The sequence below is a fragment of the Pantherophis guttatus genome, chromosome 3, assembly GCF_059756535.1.
Source record: "Pantherophis guttatus breed Tessera chromosome 3, ASM5975653v1, whole genome shotgun sequence".
NCBI classification, from domain to species: Eukaryota; Metazoa; Chordata; class Lepidosauria; order Squamata; family Colubridae; genus Pantherophis; species Pantherophis guttatus.
The window spans coordinates 214,937,267-214,956,355 of NC_142065.1; the positions used below are offsets into that span (position 1 = coordinate 214,937,267).

Genomic DNA, 19,089 nt, shown 5'->3' on the forward strand with positions numbered 1-19,089 from the left:
AGTTGACACACAAACCGTTTTAAGAGTTTTGAGTGTGTTTGTGTATGCTTAGATCCAATTATGCTTAGATGACAATTTGATACAGGATTAACGCCATGCCTTAGTAGGCAGAAGGCCATGAATTCTTATCTTGCCACAGATATGAAAGTCAACTAGATCAGAGGTCTCTAACCTTGGCAACTTGAAGACTTGAGGACTTCAACCCCAGAATTCTCCAGCCACCTCTAGGTTTGCTGTAACCCAGGGATGTCCAACCTTGCAACTTTAAGACTTATGGGATTCAACTCAAGACATGCCGGCTGGGGAATTCTGGGAGTTGAAGTCCACAAATCTTAAGTTGCCAAAGTTGGAGACCCCTGAACTAGATGACCTTGGGCCAGTCACTTTCCCTCAGCCCTAAAAAGAAGCTAAAATGTTCCAAAAATGTTGCCATAATATTTCCGTGTAGTCATAATTAAACTGGATTAGATGTCGTCTCCAGGAATTTCTAAGATACTTTTGCCAATAACTATGCTAGAAATTCAGAAGCATGGGCCCCTGACCCAGCATCCCAAAAAGCTGGACAGAGGAAATCTGTTTTGGATGCTGACAAGGTCAATATTTGCCCAAGATTATCCTGCTCCAATCCTCTGCCAGGACAAGATCTGCCTCCTGCAATTCACCTTTAGCTTCCCGCTTCCTTCCGACTTTCCCAGTTGACAGAACATTTCTTCACTCTCCAATGTGGCAAATTGGATCCCTCACATTTAAGACACTATTGACAGATCAGGGTGAAAGGGATCAACCCTCAACCGGTGTTGTTTGAAACTGGATTAAATGTGCATTATGCTCAGATCAGGAAATCCGATTCCTGCCCTCTTAGCCCTCTGGAGGGCGGTGAAGACCTGCTTCTTCCCCCCAAACAATGGGTGAATGTCTGGTGAAAACAAGCTGTGAAGGGTCTCAAACAGAACCTTTGTTGCTGGTCACCTCTATTACAAGGATCTTACCAGGCTGACTGCAATCCCTTGGGAACAGCAAGATCAAACTTCAATGATCCTGGGAGAGGTCCACCCTCAGCTGCTTTCTTCAGGGCAAGGACTCTAGCAGCCATTGCCCTTAGACTTATACACTGCTTCACAGGGCTTTCCAATCCTCTCTAAGTGGTTTACCAAGTCAGCCTCTTGCCCCCAACAATCTGGGTCCTCATTTGACCGACCTCAGAAGGACAGAAGGCTGAGTCTACCTTGAGCCCAGACAGGATCGAAGGAATCGAACTCCTGGCAGTGTGAGCAGAGTTCGCCTGCAATGCTGCATTTTAACTGGTGCGCCACCAGGGCTCTTATCCCCCACTCCCCAACACTTCCCTGCAGTCTAGCTGGAGAGCCCAGCAAATCTCGAAAGGGAGTTGAACTGCAAGGCTGTTTAGTTTGGGGCCTAGGGAGAAGGCTAGCTTTGTTTTTGCTGTGAGTTGCTGAAAATCATTGTATGTGATAGGCAATCACGTAAGTCCTGTCAATCAGTCTGTCCATCCATCCATCCATCCCAATCACTACCCTAAATGGGCTATCAATAATGTGACTATTTATAGCTCAGAATTGAAACTCTCTCAGGTCTTGTACAAATTTTCTGAACTCTTGTAGACATTTCATGACCCAAAGTAGGTAACATCTTCAGTGTTAGAAGGGAGGAGGGGGAGGAGGAGGAGGACTGTGGGGTCCTTGGTGCTCTCTGAGCTTGGCTGTTTTCTTGCAGACATTTCATGACCCAACTAGGGAACATCATCAGTGTTAGAAGAGAGTTGAGGAAAGGAGGAGGAGGAGGAGGAGGAGGAGGACTGTAGGGTTCTTGGTGCTCTCTGAGCTTGGTGAGTTTTTGGAGACATCTCATTACCCAGACTAAGTAACATCATCAGTACTCCTGCTAGTTTGGATAATGAAACATCTGCAAAAAAAAAATAACCAAATTTGCTCCCTGAGCACATTGAAATTTCCTTCTACACTCTTTGGAATCATGCCACCATCTTCCCAATTTTACTCGTCTTTTTCACTTGTTCATCTGTTACGTTTGCTTCTTCTCAGAATGTCCCATTTCAAAACTCTTTTTTTGTCTACTGGTTTGATCTGTTTCCACTGGGAATTTCTTGACCCCCCAAGGCCTTCCCAGCCTCTCCCGGGAGGGGACCTGCAGAGGTCAGTCGCTAAGCAGGACCCCAGTTATGAGGCCCCCACAGGTTGTGCTCCTTCTCCCTCCCATCTGCTTTGTCTCCCTGCAGGATGCTCGCCGCCTGGATGTGGCTGCCACTTCTGGGGCTCCTGGCTGGCCACGGGGAGGCCCAGAGCTGCAAACCGGAGCTGAGAGGTATCGGTGAGAGCTGGGGACACAGGAGAACTCAAATCCTCTCTTTGAAAGTGTTTGGCCAGCTCAGATGCTGAAGGGGAAAGGGGATCGGCCCTGTTGCATTCCTTGGTGGCTCTTTTAAAAAAAAAATCTTTATTAAATATTTACAGTAAAAATTAACACATAATAATGATTGGAAAACAATATAAGAAATGAAATGTAGGAATCCATAAACACAAGACTAAAACGAAACAACAAACATGACTAACCGAGAGTTAAACTCACTCTCCAATTAATATTAACTAATATCATCCTAACCAAACATTTCAATACAATCAAGTTCTTTTAATTATCTACAAAACAATTGGCCTGTTTTTTTCAAAATTATAAAAAATTATATAGCCTATTAAGTATCTATTTAATCTAATAAGACGATCTTATCACCTATCTCCTAGGTTTAACCTTTTTTTAAGCCAGACAAAGCATCTGTCCCAACTTTTATTATATATTGAGTCTTTCTTATCTTTTAATATATATGTTAACCTGTCCATCTCAGCACATCAAAGAATCTTATTTATTATCAGATGGTCAGGGGGCGTATCTGCATCTTTCCACAGTTGAGCAAATGCCATTCTCGCCGCTGTTGAGACATGGACAAATATGTACCAATCCTTGTTGTCAATGTGGTCCGGTCTTATTCCTAGTAAGGAGAGGTCTGGGTGAAGAGGGAAGCTCACACCTGTTATTTCCAGCAGATTGGTGGCTCTTTTTAAAAGTACTTTTATCAAACATTACAAATTAAAGTGATTAAAAAGTAACGCAAACTTAAAAAAATATAAAGGACTAAAACAACAAGAAAAGTGCAGGCAATAAAAATAGAAAAAACATTGAATGTTGGCAATTTTGCATTTTTGGATGCTCCTGTTATTATTGTCATCATCTTCATCATCCTTGGGATGGTGACATTGTTTGGTGGGTGGAGTTTCTTTTTCTTCTTTTGAGAACGCTGCATCCGAATTTCATGTTCATGTGTGCCACTGCGTATACAGTTCAATCCAACATAAAATCACAGATGGCCCCTTCCAGCTCTGTTATTCTGAACTCTGACTGCGGGGATGAAAAACAAATTATCCAACATACAGTGTTGAGAGTGCCAGAACAGAGGCCATAATGGAGACGTTGCTGATTTCCTGGCTGTGACAAATGAAGCAAAAAATTATATCTGTAATCTAGCCATAGGTTTATAACGTTTTAGATGTTATATTTCACATTTTGTATTTTTATCTCCTGTGTTTTACCAAAATGTGGTGTGAATGAGCACACCTGGAATACTGCACTCAGATGTTGAGACTTTGGGAAAAAGTGCAGAGAAGAGCAACTAAGAGGATTGAAGGCCTGGAGGCTAAAACATTTGAAGAACAGTTACAGGAATTGGGTATGGCCAGTCTAGAGAAAAGGAGGACTAGAGAAGACATGAGGGTAGTCTTCCAGTGTTTGAGGGGCTGCCACAAAGAGGAAGGGGTCAACTTATTTTCGAAAGCACCCAAAGGCAGGACAAGAAACAATGGATGGAAACTAATCAAAGAGAGAAGCAATGTGGAATGGAGGAGAAACTTCCTAACAGTGAGAACAATTAAGCAGTGGAACAGAAATTGCCTCCAGAAGTTGTGGATGCTCCAATACTGGAAGTTTTTAAGAAGAGACAGGACAACCATTTGTCCAGAATGGTATAGAGTCTCCTGCTTGAGCATATGATAAATAATAAATGTCCGGAATTCACCTTCCTTAATAACAATACCGACCCACATTCCTACTTTGCAAGGAAGATATAGTTTCAAGTTTCAAGTTTATTAGATTTCTATACCGCCCTTCTCCTGAAGGACTCAGGGCGGTCTACAGCCATATTAAAACACATAAATTTATAAAATTTAAATAGATCAGGCATTTCCCTTTCCACCCTTTCGTTCTCTTGCAAACAAAGCAAACAAAGAGAGTGGCCAAGCTAGGAGAACTCCCAAGTTCTTTTCTTCTCATGAGAAGCTCTCCAGACTGATAAAGAGTTTTTTTTTAAAAAAATCAGAATGTTGATGTTATATGCATGCTGACAGCAGCAAGAACACTCTATGCCCAAAAATGTAAGGACACCTTGATTCCCACAATGGACGAATGACTGCAAAATTTGAAGGCGTTAGCAGAGAGGGATAAATTGATAGCATTGATTGAAGAAAAAACGGACACAATTTTGTTTTTATTTGGAAACTTTTTCTGGTCTTTGTGCTTGAGGTGGAGAAAAATGAAACTTTGGTTTTGCCGATGAGATAGGTTTGTTGTTATAGAAATGTTGTTATGATTATATATAGCTATAATTATATATAGTATAATATATAATTATACAAAACTAAAAAGTTGAGATTTTATGTAATTACCTTATTCCACTGCACCAGTTAGAAGTTTCCTTTTCCCCTTTAACCTACACTTTTCTCTCTCCCCCTTTTCCTCTCTTATTTTCCCATTGTCTTCATTTTTCTTTATATTCCTGTATTTTATATTTTGATAAACTAATAACATAGTTGACATCCATGAAGAGCTCTCCAGACTGCCTCTGTCCATTCGTTCTGGCCAGGTGTGCAGAAAAGCCCAGAGGACCACCCGCCTTTCCCTCCCTTGTGCTCTTCCAAACTGCTCTCCAAGAGGCAGCAAGACTCCGAGGGAGCTGAAAGTGGTCCCAGGGACTTTGCCTTTCCTCCTGGATGGGTGTGTGCAAATCCAGAGCAGGCAGGTCAACCGAGAACGAGTCCTCTGACATGCCTTTCTTCCCCCAAACTTCTTTCCAGCTACAAACGTGGCCAGAGGGCGTCCAGCCTTCCAATCGTCCACCTATGTGAGCCCGTTCAATTCAGTAGCCAGTAAAGCCGTGGATGGGAACTGCAACGGACGCTGGGTTGGGCAGAACAGCTGCACTCACACGCAGCGAGAAATGGGGCCCTGGTGGTACGTGGACCTGGGTAGCCGCTATGCCGTTTCTTCCGTGGTGGTGAAAAGCCGTGAGGACTGCTGCGGAGAAAGGCTCCGGGGAGCAGAAATCCGCGTGGCCGACTGTGTTCCCAACCATGGACTATCCAATCAGCTGTAAGTTCCTCTAGGCCCACTCCACAGAAAGCGCTTAATCAGGAGACCAAGTGGCTAGGAATACGACATCGATTTGGTAGCACCCGAGACATTGCAGATGGGGTCAGCACTTGGATTTGTGGGGGGGAAGCTAAATTGCTTAAAGCTTCTGTATTTGGGAGTATCCTTTTTTAGGAATGGATTTCTTAATTTTGTTTAGCATATGGCATCTACAGAGGTCATGCAATCATGATGTACAAATATAAGTTTAAATGAAGCATCAGCAAATATAGATACACGACAGATTACTAGATGATAGATAGCTAGATAGATTGATGGATGATAGACAGATAGCTAGATGGATGATAGATAGATGATAGATAGATAGATAGATAGATAGATAGATAGATAGATAGATAGATAGATAGATAGATAGAATACATACATATATACATACATACATACACAGGAGAGAGAGAAAGAGAGAGAGAGATGAAAAAGAGAGAGAGAATGAGGGCAATACAATATAGGATATAAAACATTGAATTATGATAAAACCATAATAAAATCACCACAATATGGCACCATGGAATCGCAATGGGATTGATCAGTATTTCTCAACCTTGGCAACAAGAAGAGGGGTGAATTTCAACTCCCAGAATTCCGCAGCCAGCCACCTCTTCAAGTTGCCACAGGTGAGAAACTCTGGGATAGATGTTATAGTTCAGTATCTAAGGAAGCAGCTTCTGCATCTAACAGCTACTGCTGGGGCTGCCCTCAGTTCATCCAAGATGCCTTGAAATGTCCTTCTCCAACTACATGGGTTACCGTTTGTAGGAACGCATTAACTGCTCTTCTGATTCGCTCTTTCTGCACATGACAAACTACGGGAGGCTGATCTCCTTTTTCTCCTTCCAACAGCTGTGGGACCATCACCGATACCCGCCTGGGTGCCATCAACACCATCTCCTGCAACGGTAAAGTGGGACGCTACGTCACCGTCACCGTTCCTGGTCGCATGGTGTCCCTGGCCCTGTGTGAGGTGGAGGTCTACGGGACCAAGGTGTGAAGCCAGGACCCAGGCGCCTCGGGACAGAGACAAGGATAATTGATAACTCAATTGATCTTGATTCTCTTGAATAAACTTCCTTTGAGCACCTCTTTTGTTTCTGGGATTGGTTTCTAAGACACAAAGGCCAAGAGGGTCAGGCCACGAAGGAGAAGGCCACGGCTATGTCTTCCAAGGTCTGCCTGGTGTTGTGGTCTTAGATCAAGCCCTCTTATAAAATCCTCTTATAGGTCCAAGGCACCCGAAGGCAGGAGTAGCAGCAACGGATGGAAACTCATCAAGGAGAGAAGCAACCTAGAACTAAGGAGAAATTTCCTGACAGTTAGAACATGTAACCAGTGGAATGGAAGTTGCCTCCAGACGTTGTGGGTGCTCCATCACTGGAGGTTTTTAAGAAGAGATTGGACAGCCACTTGTCTGGAATGATCTAGGGTCTCCTGCCCTAGCAGGGGGTTGGACTAGAAGACCTCCAAGGTCCCTTCCAACTCTATTATTCTCTTATAAATAATATAATTGATAATCATATCAATTTTGACTCTCAAATAAACTTACTTTGAGCAATACTTTGGTTTCTGGGTTTGGTTTAAAGCACGCCCTCCCATAGAAGAATAACAAAGTTGGGGGTCTTCTAGTCCAACCTGCTCCTGCTCAAGCAGGAGACCCCATGCCATTTCAGACAAGTGGCTGTCCGGTCTCTTCTTAAAAACCTCCAGTGATGTCCTGGGAGATGTCCTTCCTCCAGCTTTTGTTAAGCCCCTTTGCAACTTTTCCAAGGCCCTTCAACTTCCACATTGGGTTTTCATTGAGAAATCTGAATGATGGTAGTGTAAGACAGGGAGAAAGATTTTTTCCCACACTTCTCCTGCATCTACTGCTCCAAACTAGAGCATAGACTCATGGGTCTGGAAGGAACCTCAGAGGCCTTCTAGTCCAACCCCATGCTCAAACAGGAGACCCTATGCCATTTCAGACCACTGGTTGTCCAATCTCTTCTTAAAAACCTCCAGTGATGAAGCCCCCACAACTTCTGGTGACAAGCTGTTCCACTGGTTAATAGTTCTCATGGTTAGAAAGGTTCTCCTTAACTCCAGGTTCCTTCTCTCCTTGATCAGTTTCCATCCATTGTTTCCTGTCCTGCCTTCTGGTGCTTTGGTGAATAGATTGACCCCTTCTTCTTTTTGGCAGTCCCTCAAATATTGGAATACCGCTATCCTGTCATCCTTAGTCCTTCTTTTCATTAGATTAGAACAGGGGTCAGCAACCTGCAGCTCTGGAGCCGCATGTGGCTCTTTCATCCCTCTGCTGCGAGTCCCTGTCGCTGGTCGGCTCCACAATTGATAGGGCTTTTGGTTAGGACAGGTAGAGGAAAAAGGACGCCACGCTAGGAGGAGACTCTATGGTAGGGGAACCAGACTTCTGGTCAGCTCCAGAACTGAATGGGGGGCTTTCGCTTATGACCTTTGTGGCTCTTTGAATGTGTAAGGTTGCTGACCCCTGGATTAGACACAGCCAGTTCCTCCAACCGTTCTTCATAGGTGTTATTTCAAGCCAAGTAAGTTGCCTCCTGATTCCAACAATCCACCAGGAGCTCCATGAAACACCTTGCTAGATTGCTAAGAAGACCCCTCAAGACTCTCAGGAACCCCCTCTTGACTGCCAGGGATGGGCAAACGTAACAGCCCAGATCACACGCCATGGCAGCCTGCTTCATGTTTGCCTACCTGGTCAATATTTAATCAAGGGGTTTACGATACTCTACTTTTGTATATTTATTGTATTGGAACAGTACAATCCCTTCCACTGATTGCTGTGAAGGAATAGAATCAAGATCACATGAGGAATTAATACCAGTTTTATAATGCCTTGGTAAGGGCACACGTGAAATCCTGCATCCGGTCTTGGTTGCCAGAATGTAAAAAAGATGTTGAGACTCTGGAAAGAGTGCAGAGAAGAGCAACAAAGAGGATTAGGGGGCTGGAGGCTAAAACATATAAAGAACGGTTGCAGGAACTGGGCATGTCCAGTTTAATGAAAAGAAGGACCAGGGGGGACATGATAGCAGTCTTCCAATATCTCAGGGGCTGCCATAAAGAAGAAGGGAGTCAAACTATTCTCCAAAACACCTGAGGGCAGGACAAGAAGCAATGGGTGGAAACTAATCAAGGAGAGAAGCAACCTGGAATTGAGGAGAAACTTCCTCACAGTGAGAACAATTAATCAGTGGAACAACTTGCCTTCAGAGGTTGTGGGGGCTCCAACACTGGAAGTTTTTAAGAAGAGATTGGATTTAACCATTTTAGATACTCGGACAGCCACTTGTCTGAAATGATTCCTGCCTAAGCAGGGGGTTGGACCTGAAGACCTTCCAACTCTGTTATTCTGTTCTGTTCTAATATTTATACACATATGTGGCAAAGCACCAGGAATCCAGCACAACACAAGGAGATTTTATTCAATTATTTAAAGGTTTGAGGACTCTGCATGCTTGTGTCTGAAAAGCAGCAGGTTGCACTTAAATAACAAATAAAGCCACAAAAGAAAGAGTAATACAAGGCAACAAGGCATCATCCCATTGGCCAATCCAGAGCCTTTGGCAATGACAAGATTCTCTCCAACTTTGTACACAGTACAACGTCCACAGTGACTGGGTTTCAGATTGTTGACTATAGAAATTCTGGTTAGCAATTGATAGCTCTCGTTTTCTCCCTTTCTCTGCTGAATTTGCTGAGAGGCCCTTGAAAATCAACTAAGAAATTCACCTCGACAGCCAGAATTCCCCATGGCTGGCTGGGGAATTCTAGGAGCTGAAGTCCACAAGTCTTAAAATTGCCACGTTTAGAGACCCCTGACTTAACTAATCACTTAGCTACGGGAGAGCTGGAATTGCAGTCATTGAGCGAGATGGTCAGGTGGAGACCTTGCTTAATGAACACAAGGACTTACTTCTTGGCTCAGTTGTGGCTGTAAATCAAGGAGTACCTGTATTGTTACTTGAAGGCCAACCAAGAAGTTCCCTGCATCTTATGGAGAGAAAATTCATACGCTTTCTCTGCACAGAATGTTCTCCCTTAATCTCACACTACTTAACTCCAATGGCATTCTGGCTCCTCTGCTTTGCCAGGCCAAATAGTCATTTGACAGGAAAATTTAATCTGAATTCCTCCCTGAAAGAGCAGAAGACTCCAAGCTAAGTGGCCCTCAAAGATTCATGACCCCCTAAGAAACAGAAAGAGGAATAACAGAACAAGAGTGTTGGGAGGGACCTTGGAGGTCTTCTAGTCCCACCCCCTGCTCAAGCAGGAGATCCTATACCATTCCAGCCAAGTGGCTGTCAAGTCCCTTAAAATTCTCCAGTGATGGAGCACCTACAACTTCTGGAGGCAAGCTATTCTATTGGTTGTTCTCTCAGATAGGAAATTTCTCCTTAGTTCCAGGTTGCTTCTCTCCTTTATGAGTTTCCATCCATTGCTTCTTGTCCTGCCTTCAGGTGCTTTGGAGAACAGGTTGACCCCACTCTTCTTTGGGGCAGCCCCTCAAATATTGCAAGGCTGCTATCATGTCCCTTCCCCTAGTCCTTTTCATTAAATTAGGCATACCCAATTCCTGCAAAACATCTTTATGTTTTAGCCTCATTTAGTCACCCAATTATCTTTGTTGCTCTTTGAATTCTTTCTAGAATCTCAACATTTTGGATATACTGTAGGACACCATTCTCTCTCCAAAACCACTATCCTGGTCATCCAGGATTCCCAGAAAATGTAGCTGCCCACTCATGTTGACTTTGGAGGTGTGAGCCTGATTGAATCTTGTAAAAGCTTCATATTGCTGTTTGCGCACAGATAACGATGATGTCCTGATATGGAAAGCATTTGGCCTCTGCCAAGGAAGACTTATGTTCCTCTCCAGACGGTCACTTAATAGGCAGAAATAGGTGAGATCCTGTAGGATGTGAGTTATGTAACGTGTCCTCTCCCCCACTGTCAGCACCCAGAAGCAAGGAAGAAACAACCAATGGGAGATTTGTAACCTGGTCTTGATTGGTCTCCAGCAGAGGCTCTGCACCTTCCCATTGGCTGGCTGAGTTCTCTGAAGGAGGAGCCACCCCATTAGGAAAGAAGTTAAAACTGTCCAAAACAGAAGAATGCCAATATTTTTGAGAAATTGCAGTTTGAAGAGGAGCAGCTGTGAAATTCACCCACATCTGGTTGACCAGGTGAGATACCCCAGGTAAGTTAAACTATGGAGTGAATGACTAAGACCAGAGCCACCTGCCTTCTCTACCTTGATCAGAGGGTCTCCACCTTGATGGATGTATTTGCAAAATGCTTTTCATCTGGCTGGGAGTTGACGGAAAACATTTTAAGAGTTTTGAGTGCGTTTGTGTATGCCTTAGTAGGCAGAAGGCCATGAATTTTTATCCTGCCATAGGCATGAAAGCCAACTTGGTTAGGGGTCTCTAACCTTGGCAACTTGAAGACTTGTGGACTTCAACCCCCAGAATCCCTCAGCCACTTCTAAGTTTGCTGTAACCCAGGGATGTCCAACCTTGCAACTTTAAGACTTGTGGGCTTCAACTGGCTAAGGAATTCTGGGAGCTGAAGTCCACAAGTCTTCAAGTTGCCAAGGTTTGAGACCCCTGAACTACATGACCTGTCACTCTCCCTCAGCTCTAAAAAGAAGATCGGGGCAAAACACTTCCAAAAATGTTGCCATAATATTTCCGTGTAGTCATAATTAAACTGGATTAGATGTCGTCTCTAGGAATTTCTAAGATACTTCTGCCAATAACTATGCTAGAAATTCAGAAGCATGGCCCCCTGACCCAGCATCCCAAAAAGCTGGACAGAGGAAATCTGTTTTGGATGCTTAGAAGGTCAATATTTGCCCAAGATTATCCTGCTCCAATCCTCTGTCACGACAAGATCTGCCTCCTGCAATTCACCATTAGCTTCCCGCTTCCCTCCGACTTTCCCAGTTCATCAAGGGCAGGAGGGCCCAACCTTGGAAATTTTAAGACCCGTGGAGTTCAAGTGCCACAATTCCCCGGATTCTGGGAGTTCAAAGGTTACTAAGGTTTCAGACACCCTTGATCAAGAGATTCCTCAGGGTCCAATGTGGCAAATTGGATCTAGAATCCCTCACATTTAAGACGCTATTGGCAGATCAGGCTGAAAGGAATCAACCCTCAAGCAGTGTTGTTTGAAACTGGATTAAATGTGCATTACGCTCAGATCAGGGAACTCGGTTCCTGCCCTCTTAGCCTTCTGGAGGGCGGTGAAGACCTGCTTCTTCCGCCAAGTAGTAGCTGGGTCTTGGGTAAAAGCAACCAGAGCCACCCATGAGGAGCAGCAAATAGCAGCTTTATTGCTAGTCATCAGTGCTACAAGAATCCCACCAGACGGGCTGCCTTCCCTTGGGAAAGGCGAGAGAAGGAAGGCTTCAGGGATTGGGGGGGGGGGGTGACTAGTCTTAGAGAGGAGGGAACCTTTGTATTTAAGTAGGTTTCTTATTGATTGTTGTGAACTGCTGAGTTATATGAGACAGGCAGGCATAAAAGTCCTGTACATCAGTCGGCCCATCGATCCTCATCTCTAAATTTGCTACCAATAAGCTCATAAATGTGTAGCTCAGGATTGAAATGAGGGGCTCTTGTTCTCTCTGAGCTTCGTTATTTTCTTACATTGCATTACCAAACTAGGTAACATCATCAGTGCTGGGAGGGGGAATTGCAGGGAGGGGGAGGAGGAAGGAGGAGGGGGAGGACGACAACTATGCCTTGGTGCTCTGTCAGCTTGTTTTCTTGCAGACGGTTTATTACCAAACTACATAACATCATCAGTGCTGCATCACATCATCATCATCTAGTTTGGGTAAAGAAATGTCTGCAAAACAATAACCCAGCTCAGAAAACACGAAGGAGCCTTAAATCTGCTTCTACACTCTCTGGAATCATGCTGCCGTCTTCCCAATTTTGCTTGTCTTTTTCACTTCTTCACTGGACCGTATCTGTTACGTTGGCCAGTTCTTAGAATGTTGCCCTTTGATAGATACTCGCTCTATCTGCTGGCCTGGTCCGTTTCCAGGGGGAAGGCCCATTTACCCCACTGGCAACGGAGGTCTTGACCCCAAGGCCTGCCCAGCCTCTCCCGGGAGGGGACCCGAGAGGTCAGCCGCTAAGCAGGACCCCAGTTATGAGGCTCCCGGACGTTGTGCTCCTTCTCTCCCTGCCGTCTGCTTTGTCTCCTTGCAGGACGATGCTCATCACCTGGATGTGGCTGCCTCTTCTGGGGCTCCTGGCCGGCCACGGGGAGGCTCAGCGCTGCAAACCGGAAATGAGAGGTATCAGGGAGCCCTGGGAACACAGGAGAAGTGAGGCCTTCCCTCTGAAGGCGTTTGGCCAGCTCAGATGCTGACGGGGAAAGGGGAGCCCCCCATTGCCTTCCTTGGTGGCTCTTTTTTTAAGGACTTTGATCAAACATTACAAATTAAAGAGATTAAAGGAACAAAACAATGAGAAAGTGCAAACATTGAATGTTGGTAATTTTGCATTTTTGGATGCTGTTATTATTGTCGTCATCATCCTTGGGGTGGTGACATTGTTTGGTGGGTGGAGTTTCTTTTTCTTCTCTTCCAAGAGCCTCAGAACTGCATGTTAGTCTGTGCCATTGTGTGGAGGAAAATGGAAATAAGTTATTCAACATAGAATTGTAGAGCTGGAAAGGACCTCAGAGCTCTTCTAGCCCAACCCCCAGCTCCAGGCAGGAGACCTTGTGCCATTTCGGTCAAATGGTTGTATGAAAACCTCCAGAGATGGAAGAGTCACAACTCTGGTAGGGAAGCTATTCCATTCTTTAATCGTTCTGTCAGAAAATCCCTCCTTACCTCTAGGTTGTATCTATTGTAAAGAAAAAGAAATATATAAAGAATGACTTTCCCCTCCATCATGTGTATAAACCATTTTAGTAACTTATGTTTCTCTTAAATATGACATGTGATCTTTTCTTCTCAGATTCCATCTCTTTTTTTATAAACAAACCCTTGAAGTCTTGATGTTCAGTCCTGGTCAGCCAAAATCTATTATGAGTTACTAGAGATAACGTATCTATTTTAATGTTGATCATGTAAAGCAAGTTTATATTCCTTTCTGTCTTTAATCCCTTCCAATAATGTCCTAGAACTAATTTTCATTTTTTTCTTTGTCTTCTCTCACAAAATTATTCCGTTTTTAAAAGTCTCTTTTATAAATCCAATATAGGAAAATTGTCCATCTCACTTTTTGGTTTATTTGTATATCTTTTTAATTATTAGGACATCATCTAATTTAATTTGTACATTCAATGTAGCATCGTTTTGCGTACCATTCTTTTAACCTGTCATGTTAAAATCCACTTTCAGTTCCGTCAATAGTGTTGTCCACTACTATCTGTTCATTTTTCATTTAAACACAATCTATAATGGCAGACACTCTTAAAATTAACTTCTGGATCCATTGTTCAAAAATATACTTTAATAAGTCTAATGTTATGATATTTCATTCCATTCTGTAAGTTAAATTTAAGTGTTCTCCTTTTAATTGTGATCTTTAGTTCCTTCTAGTTCCCTCTCATGTCTAAACTTTAAAGTTGTACTCTACTTTTTTTAAAAAGTATTCAAAACAAAAACATTTTCCAACAGGAAGCTTATAATTGATTTATAAATCTTATTTCATCTGGACCCTTAATCTGTTGTAATTTCCTAAATTAATCTAATCACCTTTTTTGCTGTTTATTCCAAACAAAAAAAAAATAAAATTAAAAGTTCTTAAACCTGTATTTAAGCTTCTTTTGCTAAGGACTGGAGGAAAATCACTGGATGGTTGATCCAAAGATCCATAATAGCTGAAAAGCAATTAACAAGCAATTTCCAAAAGTGATTAGAAAAAAAACAAAAACCCATGCAACTCCTGTGTCCATAAAAGTGTCAATAACGATTTGAGCAGAGATGGCTTTCCCTTGTCTTCCAGGGGTCTAAACCCACCAGAGACCACTCCACCTTTAGCAAAGCCATCTTCAGGATCTTATTCTCTACCCTGGAAGTCACCTTCCTTGATATCAAGACCGACTCTGAGTGCAGCACATTCCTACTTCACGAGGAGGGTGTAGATCAGGCAGTTTCCTTTCCCCCCTTTTGTTGTCCTGCAAAGAAAGCAATGACGGAGAACGGCCAAGTTAGGAGAACTCCCAAATTCTTTTCTTCTCACGAGAAGCTCTCCAGACTGCCTCTGTCCACTCATTCTGGCCAGGCGTGCAGAAAAGCCCAGAGGACCACCCGCCTTTCCCTCACTTGTGCTCTTCCAAACTGATCTCCAACAGGCAGCAAGACTCCGAGGGAGCTGAAAGTGGTTCCAGGGACTTTGCCTTTCCTCCTGGATGGGTGTGTGCAAATCCAGAGCAGGCAGGTCAACCGAGAACGAGTCCTCTGACATGCCTTTCTTCCCCCAAACTTCTTTCCAGCTACAAACGTGGCCAGAGGGCGTCCAGCCTTCCAATCGTCCACCTATGTGAGCGCGTTCAATTCAGTAGCCAGTAAAGCCGTGGATGGGAACTGCAGCGGACGCTGGGTTGGGCAGAACAGCTGCACCCACACGCAGCGAGAAATGGGGCCCTGGTGGTACGTGGACCTGGGTAGCCGCTATGCCGTTTCTTCCGTGGTGGTGAAAAGCCGTGAGGACTGCTGCGGAGAAAGGCTCCGGGGAGCAGAGATCCGTGTGGGAAACTTTGTGACCAACCATGGAAAATCCAATCCTCTGTAAGTGGCCCTTTCCACAGATAGCGCTTAATCAGGAGACCAAGTGGCTGGGAAAAGGACGCCAATTTGGTAGCACCCCAAGACATCATAGACAAGGGTGGTGCTTAGGGAGGGAGGGAGGGAGGGGAGGCTAAAATGCTTAAGGCTTCCATATTTGGGAATATTTTTTTTAGGATCCAATCTGGATCAGTCACCGGGACCAGGTTTTACCTTCATGATGGAGCCCATCTTTAGGGAACATCTCTCCGTATTGCTGTTACGTGTGTGGTATTTATAGTGCCCGTTGATGGCTGGCTGCTGTTTGCTTCTGCTGCCTAGTCCTCATCTTCCAAGTTCTTGATAGGCTGGTAAATCAGCACTCCTATTGACTGACGATTTCAATTACTTGGCTGCTTTTGTGCCCCTTCATCCAACAACCTAGTAGTTACGAAGTTGAATGTGTGTCCTTGTTCGTTGCAGTGAGATTGGGTCTCTTCGTCTGACCGCTTGTTTGTGTTTTTGCAATCTGGATGTTAGCTTCCTCCCCAATCGATGAGTATCTTTTTTAGGAAAGCATTTCTTATTTAGCGTATGACATCTAGAGAGGTCATGCAATCATGATACACAAAGGTAACTTTAAATAAAGCATCAGCAAATTAAGATAGGATAGATGGATGGATACAATTTTTTTTTAATTTTAACTGAAAAAAAATTAAAATGTGACAGGGACGATAGGCACATTAGGGCACTTACACAGGAGCCTCTTAAATATGGGATGTAGTCCACAGGAGGTGAGTTAGAATCAAAAGTGGGAAAGTTAGTAGCTGGGACAATTGAATCGGGTAGGATATTCCGTAATTTGACAACTCTTACAAAACTCAATTTTTTTTACAACCGTGTTTAAAGCAGTTTACATTCAGTTTAAAGCACGGCTGTTCACATGTTACATTATGGCTAAAACTACAAAAGTCATTTACAGGTAAAATTACTATGTACAATTTTATATGCAATACCTAAATCGCCTAAATGTAGGAGATAAAGCAAAACTATAATAAAACTAATAAAATCCCCATAATATGGCGCCAGAGTTGCATCGGGATAGATGTTATAGTTTGGCATCTAAGGAAGCAGCTTCTGCATCTAACAGCTTCTGCTGGGGCTGCCCTGAGTTCATCCAAGGTGCCTTGAAATGTCCTTCTCCAACTACATGGGTTACCGTTTGTAGGAACGCATTAACTGCTCTTCTGATTCGCTCTTTCTGCACATGACAAACTACGGGAGGCTGATCTCCTTTTTCTCCTTCCAACAGCTGTGGGACCATCACCAATACCCGCCTGGGCGCCATCAGCACCATCTCCTGCAACGGTAAAGTGGGACGCTACGTCACCGTCACCGTTCCTCGCATGGTATCCCTGGCCCTGTGTGAGGTGGAGGTCTACGGGACCAAGGTGTGAAGCCAGGACCCGGGCGTCTCAGGACAGAGACAAGGATAATTGATAACTCAATCAAACTTGATTCTCTTGAATAAACTTCCTTTGAGCACCTCTTTTGTTTCTGGGATTGATTTCTAAGACACAAAGGCCAAGAGGGTCAGGCCACGAAGGAGGCGGCTACGTCTTCCAAGATCTGCCTGGTGTTGTGGTCTTAGATCAAGCCCTCTTATAAAATCCTCTTATAGGTCCAAGGCACCCGAAGGCAGGAGAAGCAGCAACGGATGGAAACCAATCGAGTTAGAACAATTAGCCAGGGGAACAGTTTGCCACCAGAAGCTGTGGGTGCTCCAACACTGGAGGGTTTAAGAGATTGGACAACCGTTTGTCTGAAATGCCAGAAGGTCTCCTGCCTAAGCAGGGGGTTGGACTAGACGACCTCCAAGATCCCTTCCAACTCTGTTATTCTGTTATAAATACTTCAATGACAACACTGGGCCACTGAGAGAACAGGTTTCAAACAGGATTTTAAAAAACATTTTCTGGTGGTTTGGTTAGAATAAAAAAGATTCCCAACTGAGTTTCTATTTGAAGGGGGCCACAGAAGGGGATCAGCTACCCATAACTTGAGCCTCATCAAAGCAGAGTTGATGAAACGCCTTCTGGAGGTTTTCCGTGAAACAGGGGAAAAAATGTAATTAGGATAAGACGGGTTTGATTAAATCTTTTTTTTAAAAAGATGTAAAAAATGAAAGGTGCAGAACAAGAGGTCAACTTAAAGGTATAAATCGGAAGTGATTTCTTCATATTTCCTTTTTCTTCCTTTTCTTTCTGCATTTTAAGCTTTGTTCTCTTTCTCTGGTGAAGAACAGCAAAAGGAACTGGGCATATTTAGCCTGCAAAAGATATTAGGTTATAGGAAGAGAGCCATCTTCAGATATCGAAGAGATGGTCCTAGAGGAAGGAACAAACTTTGTCACCTCAAAGATCATGATCAGAAACAAGGAAGTAGATTCAGGTGAGGGCTCCGTGTATGTTGTCTTGAAGACATTTCATTACCCCAAATAGTAACATCATCACCACTGGAAGGGAGTGGAATTTGCAGAGGGAGGGAGGGAGGGAGGGAGGATGGATTGTGGGATCCTTGGTGTTCTCTTGAGTTTGGTTGTTTTCTCAAAGACGTTTCATTACCCAAAGTAGTAAGATCATCAGTGCTAGTGGCTCTGCCTGAGAACTTCCCACACGGACACCAGCCAGCCGTCTCTCCAAAAGGTTTGGGCAGCTTCTGCACTGAGCCACACCCTGGAGCGAAGAGCTCCCCTCCCAGGTGCAGGATAGCAGGCTTCAGTTAAAACATTCCCCGCAGTAAGCCAGGCCGTCCCTCGAACCAAGGACCGGGGAAGGGGGAGCCATGAACCACGCCCAAGCAGGGTCTGCTGGGAGTCCTTTTCCAATGACCCAACACCTAGCTTTTGTTCCACGAAGGAAGAGCAGAGGCTTACAGGTCAGTAAATGGTCGGACTGGTTACGTGAACCTGTCTCTCGTGTTCTGATGAGAGGCTCAGGAATCGGTTGTGTGAACTGGCCAACGACTGTATGAATTAAGCCCCCCCCCCCCCGAGGGGGTCTCCATTTACGTCTGCCACATCCAAAGCCTGATAGGACGCAGGGAGGATGCCCTAACCCAGGGGTCTCCAAACTTGGCAACTTTACGACTTGTGGACCTCAAGATGCGCTGGCTGAGGAATTCTGGGAGTTGAAGTCCACAAGTCATAAAGCTGCCAAGGTTGGAGACTCCTGCCCTAAACCATCCGAGGCAGGAAGTGATGATGAGAGAGCTTTTCAGTTACGGGGGTCTGCCTTCTGCAGAGCTCCCTCCTTGCCCCTTCTCTGTTTTCGGATCAATGTCCCCGTGGTTTCAATCCTGATCCTCCTAGTTGACTACGAGACAAACCAGGTCTCGTTTAGCCACAGAAACCGTGGGCTCAATTGTGATTTAAGATGAGGACTACATGTACACAGACTGAAGGAAATCACCGCTGTGGGCAGCCCCTCCCCAACAGGGGCAGACTCCAGATTTGCTGCCAAGACAACCTGAGGGGGTCTGTCTTGCTCCCCAAGTTCCTGACCTCTTGAGCTGCAGGGTTGGGACCTCAAGGAATCCCCCCTCCATGGCACCAGCTTCCAAGTGAAGGACTGGAACGGGGCCATCGCCTACCCTCCCTCCCCAGCTCTCAAGCATGGGGGAAAGGCTCAGCCAGCCCCACCTGCCCTGCAGAAGGTCCACCAAGTGCCCCATAGAAATCACCGGAGTGAAAAAAGGAACCTTCCTTCCCTGGGCCCAACCCGCAGGAACCAAAGACCAGGCCTGGAAACAGAAAGGAGGGCAGAATTCCA

General features: G+C 44.6%; 1 protein-coding gene across 1 annotated transcript in view; it reads left to right on the top strand.

Annotated features, from left to right (window-relative positions):
• LOC132709198 (uncharacterized) overlaps positions 1–16,807 on the top strand; it is a 75,872-nt gene extending 59,065 nt beyond the window's left edge. Inside the window, exons 15-21 of the mRNA XM_087890774.1 lie at positions 2,255–2,346; positions 5,154–5,448; positions 6,349–6,495; positions 10,589–10,723; positions 12,747–12,835; positions 14,989–15,283; positions 16,572–16,807. Of these exons, the coding sequence (XP_087746900.1) occupies positions 2,255–2,346; positions 5,154–5,448; positions 6,349–6,495; positions 10,589–10,723; positions 12,747–12,835; positions 14,989–15,283; positions 16,572–16,716 (1,198 nt within the window). The 3' untranslated portion in view covers positions 16,717–16,807. The remainder of the gene's footprint in view (positions 1–2,254; positions 2,347–5,153; positions 5,449–6,348; positions 6,496–10,588; positions 10,724–12,746; positions 12,836–14,988; positions 15,284–16,571) is intronic.
• Positions 16,808–19,089: the final 2,282 nt, after the last annotated feature.